General features: G+C 36.0%; 1 protein-coding gene across 1 annotated transcript in view; it reads right to left on the bottom strand.

Moving 5' to 3' along the window:
• Positions 1-460: 460 nt before the first annotated feature.
• RNF11 (ring finger protein 11) overlaps positions 461-8,662 on the bottom strand; it is a 38,455-nt gene continuing 30,253 nt past the window's right edge. The window contains exons 2-3 of the mRNA XM_006732068.3: positions 3,729-3,898; positions 461-2,355 (exon numbers count right to left, since the gene is read on the bottom strand). Of these exons, the coding sequence (XP_006732131.1) occupies positions 2,184-2,355; positions 3,729-3,898 (342 nt within the window). The 3' untranslated portion in view covers positions 461-2,183. The remainder of the gene's footprint in view (positions 2,356-3,728; positions 3,899-8,662) is intronic.

The raw sequence follows: 8,662 nt of genomic DNA, 5'->3' as shown, positions 1-8,662 counted from the left end.
CCAGAAAAAAACCTTCCCAAAAAGTTTATAGACCTAGAGATTAAATTTATATACCACTTTAAAGAAAGAATTAGGTAATTTGGGGAATATTCTTATGTAATCAACTCTAACTGTAGCCCTTTACAACTGTATTATAACTTTATTTAAAGTAGTAAAAGCCAAAATTGATAGTTCTTAACATGGTGTATGGAAATCAAAATTAAAGAATACAAAGTACCTTAAAAATTTTTTTCAGCTCAATACTAGTTCCTTCAATATTACTACCAAACTTCTGTGAAATAGCCTTGCAAAAAGACTAACAGCAACATTAGATGATTTTTTTTAAAAAAGTTCACTTACCTATTTTAACAATCTAGAAAAAAGGAAAGTCTGACTATAATACTTGATGACACAGACATCATGTATTAAGTAGAAAACACAAGGATAAAAAAAAGTAATACCACTGAAAATATTGCACAACTTCAGGTTTTCCTCCAAATTTGCTTTATGTAATTGGGTGGATATAAATTAATGAATGAAAACTTAAGCAAGATACATGTAACAATTTAACAGAACCTGATAATCTAATTTTCAATTTTTCTCAAATTCATCTTTAAGTCTTTCCATCATGGGGCTCATAAGAAAATTAACCAACATATGGATACCACAGTCTAATGTCAAATCTTTAGAAGTATTTATGACATACTGAATTCCTCTACAATGCAATTATGAAGAACCCTCAAGATAATTGTGTTTTGTATGTAGAAAAGTGTTAGAGTCAAATATTCAACTCAATATAAAATAAGAAACATTTCTGATGTTAGATTGAGATTGCTTCTCTTTTGCTAATGAACGATTCTTAGCTGTAATATCATTGAGCTGAACAAATAAGTCACCTTTGAGTACATAAGGAAAAATAAACACATGCTAAATGGATAAAACATTACAAACTACATCTTTACTAGACCATCTCTACCTCTAACACTTCAGAAGCTTAGAGATTCAGAGTGCTCTTACAATGAAAAAGATAGAGAAATTCCCTCTTTGAGATCACAACTATGAAGTCATGTGGTTATACAAATTCTGCATTTGTGTGCAAAACATGAAATACGTTTATCTTAATTCTCCCTGCTTAGACTTGTCAGCCAGCAGGACTTTCCAAGAAACAGAGACTGAGATGTGTTTTATGTAACTTCAATAACCTCAGCACTACAATAATAAGAGATGCAGTATCCTTTTGCTATGGTTCAAGACAATAAGGGAAGGAGGTCACAAGAATAAATCAAAGCTATTACAACTGAGCAACTTTTCTCAGTTTCACCATGGTGCCACTTTCATTTTACATAAGCATGGTGGCATAATTCAAGCTCAATAAATCAGAAATCTTAGTATTTAAAATTTACCTTGACTTTTAATTATTACCATATTAACAACCAAAATAATTAGATAAAACACATGGGAAAGGGTAATAGTAAACCCCACTTTACTAGAGTTGTTTTTTGACATTAACTCAGTTTTTATAGAAAAGGGATAGTGCATCTCAGTTTGCTTACAAGCTAGGAGATCACTTTGAATTCTGCATTTCCTAACTGCAAACAGATATAGCACTTATAACAGGTTATAAATAAACTGGTTTTCAAGCATAGAGCCAGCCCCAACGATAATACAGTATTTAAAAAGACCTAAGGCAATGAATTCCATTTCCAATGGAAAAAAAGAACTGTGCAAACAAGCTTAAAACTACTTTTTTTGTGCCAGTGTTATAAAATGTAGCTTTTAATAAAACCTTGACCCAAATGCCAGCAACTTCAGAAAAGAATTTGGGTGGGGGGAAAAAGAGAGTTATTTCATTTAGGAAAAACAACCACTATCTTTTTCCTAATCTTCAACACACACAATTTAAACATATACAGCTGCTGTAACACTTTACACAATTCCTATGTACTGGAGCATAACAAGATCTAAATACAATTATATTTTTAAACACTGGGTCAAGGCTTTACATAAAAATACCATCCTACTTTTCCCCCTAAGTTTCTAAAATATCACGTATTTTTTCCCCAACATCTGCAGCCATTCAGGAATTTTTAGGAAACTTTTGTGCATGATCTTAATTCCTAATCCCTGGCTCTTTGGGCTCAGTGACAAAAGATCAAAACCACCAAAAATGATGGTTCACTTGTAGTCAGACCAGAGACCCTGGCTCAATTAGTCTCGTAGGACGAAAGCAGTGCTGCATCAACTGGCTCCATGCAAGAGGGGCACGTGAAGGATCTCATCAACCAGTCATCTATACAGTCCAGGTGATAGATGTGCATGCACGGCAGAAATCGAATCGGGTCCCCATAAACAAAGTCCATCATACAGATAACACACCTGTTGGGGGTGAGGGAGAGAAATCAGAAAGCAGTTTTAGAGAAGTGATATATCTAGAATACTCTTTAAAATCCCATTCCAAAGACTATGTTAATCTGAACAGATGAAAATGGCTCGCCTGTTATCCTACCACCAAAGCATGCAAACTGATTTTTTTCCTAATGAGCATTAATCCACCGACAATCTCTTATTTCGATCCCCTGGAAATTTGCGTGAGTTTGAGAGCTATCAACAGAACAAAGAGAAATGGACCACATGGGGATCAAGTCCATTCCTAGAACTGTGCATACAAAACATCTACCTATTATAGAAGACACCCGAAGAATGTGATGCTTCAGGTAGGAAGCCATCAGATTAACTTTACGTGAACTCAGTTTTTAGTGTAAGCCCAGGAGTAAAATAGTTTTCATTTTAATAACTATATGTAATAACTATATATGTTTATAGTAATATAATAACTATATATATTTCTCTTAAGAGAAAATGTTATGTAAAAACCACCACTAATTTCAGTTTACTTACTGGGCTGCTGTAGCTGAAGATCTCTTTATTAACCGTAGTTTCAAGTTCACTGAATTCTACAGGTTTAAGAAGCAACCCAATGCTGTAGTATTTCAGAAGTTAGTATTCAGGACAAGTTATTATCTTAAGTACTAGCACTAAATGGTGCTATGGCTCAAATAGCCAAGCATCAACATAGTAAATTAGATTATGTCTTTGTTGGCAAGACCATTCTCAACCTAAAAGGAGAATGTCCTCATTAGGGATTCTCAGACAATGAGCTCTTAGGACAAAAACTTCCCAGAAGTAAAATTTGATACTCAACTCAGTCTTAATAAAATTATTCCTCAAATTAAAAATAGGTATAAGATTTTCCTCATTATCACTAAAACTCCTTAATTTTAATGGCTGCATAATCTACCAGAGTATTCCTATGCCACAATCTACTTAACTATAGTTCTCCTCTAAATAAAACCAAGGTGAATATCTTTGTGTATAAAGTGTCAGGAGTTGGAGTGAGATACACATTTTAGGATAGATCTCTGTCTCAAAGGATATAGACCTGAGAAGGTCTATTGCCAAATTGCTTTCCCAGCTGACAGGGCCACCAGCACACTCATGCAGGTGAATATTTTTAACTGACATCAACTGTCATCCAAATGGACACAGACAACATATAAAATGGTCAGAATTCACATGATTTCTTAACTTTTTTTTTCAATGAAAATTCTTAATTGCTGTATCTCAGATATGTTCTGTTGCATGAACTGATTATATTAAATATCCAACTTCTAAAATGCAGGAGAATATTTTTCAAAAGCAAATCTCTGGAGATAGACCTTTGAAACATGTATACATTTATTAAAACTTACTCCCGGATCTTTTTTTCTGATCCATCCCTTCCAGGGTCATAAACTCCTTTAGGCAGATGTTGTATAAGGCCTATTCTTTGAGCTATCCTAATTTGTTCCTCTTCAGTCAGCTGAGTTGCTAGGCGAGTCTGGCTAGGTGTTGGATGATAGACCGGAACTGGAACTTGTTCCTAAATTTTAAAAAAGAGAAAATGATTATTTTTTAAACATCTGCTTTCTGGGGGTAATGTTTTCCTTGTCTCTTTTTTTTTTTTTTTTGCTTAGTGGGTGAGAGGTGACCTTGGAGAGGTAGGCTGGGCTAGTGTGCAGTAGTATGAGATTGTTTTACTCTGCCTTAACTTTAGCATACCTGACCAAGTTTTAAAATATAAAAACAGGGGCGTCTGGGTGGCTCAGTGGGTTAAGCGTCTGCCTTCAGCTCAGGTCATGATCCCAGGATCCGGGATCAAGCCCTGCATAGGGTTCCCTGCTCAGCGGGGAGACTGCTTCCCCCTTTCCCTCTGCCCCCCCAACTCATGCTTGCTCTCTCTCTCTCAAATAAATAAAAATCTTTAAAAAAAAAAAAAAGAAAAACACAATCTTCACTGAAAAACTCACAAGGAATGTTGTTTGAAGTATTTCCACATGAATATATTGTTCCTGATATACAAATACAGTAATTCATCTATTTATATATCAGGAACAATACATAATAATTAATAAAATGGACTGTATTCAATATTCTCTGTAGGCTGTATTCTGTATTCAATGGAGCTTTATAGTCTCAGTATACCATTATTTACATTAAAACTGATCACTATAGACTCTTATTTGTAAACTTTTTTCCCCATACAGACAACCTTAAAATTTATTTAGAAAGGCTGGGTATTATTGCAATAAACTTTTTGTAAAATTCCTTTTAAGCTTTTGGATACATATTTGGATATGACAACTGAGCCAGAGGAGGCCACCCTTTCTCCCAAATGGAAAACATAAGTTTTTAGGGGATGTAAATAACCTCCATAATCATCCAGAACATCAACTGAAGCTGCTTTGAACTAATGGCTTTTGTAGTCGAAAATTGAGAGCACCCATAATGAGAAACTTTATAAGGGCTCAAGGGTAAGTATCTTTTCCAAAGAGAAGCTTTAGGAGAAAGTCTCAGATACATATAAATTAGGCTCAGATACTGAATATTTAATTCAAGGAAAATGAGACTTTTCCACAATGTCTCCTAACATGCCACTATGTCCCTTTAAAATAGCCTTATTTGTAAACACTCCTTTTCTGACAGTAGAGTTTATTAAAGGCAGAACATTAGACTTTAAAGATTCCTATATATACACAATGGAATACTGCTCAGCCATCAAAAAACCGAAATCTTGCCATTTGCAACAACATGGATGAAACTAGAGGGTATTATGCTAAGTGAAATAAGACAATCAGAGAAAGACAATTATATGATCTCACTCATATGTGGAATTTAAGAAAACAGAGTGATGAGCACTGGGTGTTATATGCAACTAATGAATTGCTGAACACTACATCAAAAACTAATGAGGTACTATTATGTTGGCTAACTGAAAATAAATTAAAAAATTCTGAAATTAAAAAAAACAAAACAGGATCATAGGGGAAGGGAGGGGGAAAAAACAGACTTAATCAGGGAGGGAGACAAACCATAAGAGATTCTTAATCATAGGAAGCAAACACCATGTTGCTAGTGGGGAGGGGGGAAAGTGGGTGGGGTAACTAGGTGATGGACGTTAAGGAGGGCATGTGATGTAATGAGCACTTGGTATTATGTAAGACTGATGAATCACTGATCTCTACCTCTGAAACTAATACACTATGTTAATTAACTGAATTTAAACACAATAAATAAATACCCTCAAGAAAGTACTTTAAATATTTCTTTTCTGAGACTTTTTTTTTTTAAGATTTTATTTATTTATTTGACAGAGACAGAGACAGCGAGAGCAGGAACACAAGCAGGGGGAGTGGGAGAGGGAGAAGCAGGCTTCCTGCTGAGCAGGGAGCCCGATGCGGGGCTCGATCCCAGGACCCTGGGATCACTGAGCTGAAAGCAGACGTTTAACCGACTGAGCCACTCAGGCACCCCCTTTTCTGAGATTTAGAACAAATGTTTAATTAAAAATCTCAAAACCCAGTAAATCCTTTATCAAATAAGAGTATATCCTCTAGTACAAATAAAATGCCAGTAGTTAAAAGTCTCATGTCTTCTGAATTTCCAACATCGAATCATTAATGGTTACTTAAGTACTTTCATACTTCTACCTCATCATGTGAGTGCTTATCATAACTCTATGTTGTATCTAAATAAATATTCATTTAGTGCACATTACATAGAAAGATGACACCGTGGCTCTTGGATCCAGATAACCTTGGCTCAGGTCACTTCTCTACCACTTAACAGAGTAACCTTGTTTAAGCTATTTAACCCATCTGGATTAGATTCTACCTTATAGGGTTGCTATAAGGCTTAAATGAGGAATAGTCAACCTTGAAGTGGCAAGAAGTTAAATGAGTATAGGTATTACAACTATTAACATTGCATTCAAAGAGCTATTATCTATTGTTGCCGGCAAACTAGCTATTTCCTCTAAGTTCCATGCTTTTCCATCTTACTGCCTTTGCTCTTGCTATTCCTCCTACCTTTCCCTGCAGTCCCCGGTCCAAATTATACCTTGTCCAGCAGGTTGTTGACATGAAATGAAGCCTTCCCCAATCCTCCTCCCTACCACCCAATACTGACAGTCTCTAGCCTCAGCTTAACTACGTAGGTGTTGTCTACCTATACGAGAAATAGGAATATTATACAGAATACAGTGAAACTTCAGTTAACCTGCGCAGTCAAATGAAAAAAAGACTGTCAATTCTAGCTTTTCCAGAAAAGTTAAATACCAAACTGACTGTATTTCTCTAGTACAGCTTGGAAGCCTTCTTTCAGCCCTGTGTATTTATAGCACTATGAGCACAGGCAATTTTTGCTTTATAAACATTTTTTAAATGCATATTTCCTTTTAAAGGAGCTTTGTACATACAAAAATTTTCAGTTTGTAGCTCAAATTCAGAATCTGTTACATGCAACATGTATATTAAAACCCTAGTTTATGCACTAGAAAAATAACTGTTGAGCAGGCTTTACAGTGCATATAAAAGTTATATTACCCCTTAGTCATTCATGATTATATATGACTGTTGCCATCTTTGGTTTAAATACCTCTTCAAGGTTTTAACTATAGGCAAACTTTCAATGTAGAAGTTTCATGGTTGAGTCAAAAAACTCTGCAACTTACTAGCTTTAAGACCCTGTACAAATGGCACCTGGCTGGCTCAGTTGGTAGAGCATATGGCCCTTGATCTTGGGGTGGTGAGTTCGAGCTCCATGTTGAACCTACTCTAAATAAATAAATTAAAAAAGACCCCCCTCACCATGTTTTTTTAACCTCTGAGACTCAGTTTCTTCATGTGTAACGTACTAGGACGACTGTAAGAATAAAATGGGAAGTGCAAGTGTTGTCCCTGGTACAAGTACACATAAAAAAAGCTCATTAAGGGGCGCCTGGGTGGCCCAGTCAGTTAAGTGTCCGACTCTTGATTTTGGTTCAGAGTCGTGGAAGTCTGCTTGTCCCTCTCCCTCTGCTCCCCCACCCCTCATCATACTCTCTCAAATAAATCTTTAAAAAGTTCATTAAATGTTAGCTATTATTGCAGCTCTACTATTATATGACTATGGAACATCCCAATATTTAAGAAATGGATTTGATTTATAATTTTACATGTCAATTATACCTAAAAGCTGAAACTGAAACAAAATTTAGTTTTGAAAAAGAAATGGATTGGACTATGCAGAGGTATGTGAAAGTTTTCAAAAATGAATCTTAGAATTCATCCAAGACCAACTCTCTCATTTTATAGGCCTAAACCTGCCTACAGTCATGTAATTACTGACAATATTACAATCAGAATTTTGGTCTCCCTTTTATTTATTTATTTATTTATTAAAGATTTTATTTATTTGACAGAGAGAGACAGCGAGAGAGGGAACACAAGCAGGGGGAGCGGGAGAGGAAGAGGGAGAGGGAGAGTGAGAAGCAGGCTTCCTGCTGAGCAGGGAGCCCGATGCAGGGCTCGATCCCAGGACCCTGGGATCATGACCTGAGTCGAAGGCAGACACTTAATGACCCAGCCACCCAGGTGCCCCTTGGTCTCCTTTTTTAATTTATTTTATTTTATTTTTATTTTTTATTTTATTTTATTTTTTTTAAATTTTATTTATTTATTTGACAGAGAGACACAGCGAGAGAGGGAACACAAGCAGGGGGAGTGGGAAAGGGAGAAGCAGGCTTCCCACGGAGCAGGGAGCCCGATGCGGGGCTCGATCCCAGGATGCTGGGATCATGACCTGAGCCGAAGGCAGATGCTTAACGACTGAGCCACCCAGGCGTCCCGGTCTCCTTTTTTTAAATCAGTAATTTCTACTATAGCATTCCTGGTTGCCAGATAGCAAGGAGACTCTGCAAGTTAAATGATCTGGCTTGTGTCCATTTACATTACTTTGAAGAATAGTACACTGAAATGACATTTTAAGAAAACCACAAAATAAGGCATATTTCATAAATGGTTCTATAAGGGTTTATCATCTGTGATAAAGGTTTTATAATTTCCGTGACTTCTACAATTTAAGAATTTCAAAGAATATCAAATCCATCCTAAATTGCCCCTGTAAAATAGATTCTATAACTGATAGAAAAATAAACTCCAAAGTCTTATCATAACTTCCTGTCTGTCCTCTGATTGAAACTCCTGAGGTAGGTTATATCAGGTAGTTCTTACTAAGGTTGAGAGGTCAAATTCTGCTACTACTAGAGGACAGTTTCTCCTTATGCTCACTTGGGGATTTCTGTTCTCTGGTATCACTTTCTTTACCT

Source organism: Leptonychotes weddellii, chromosome 4, assembly GCF_054177405.1.
Source record: "Leptonychotes weddellii isolate Sample4059 chromosome 4, ASM5417740v2, whole genome shotgun sequence".
Taxonomy (NCBI): Eukaryota; Metazoa; Chordata; class Mammalia; order Carnivora; family Phocidae; genus Leptonychotes; species Leptonychotes weddellii.
The sequence above is the reverse complement of the archived record's forward strand: the minus strand, read 5'-3'. Positions and strand labels throughout refer to the sequence as shown.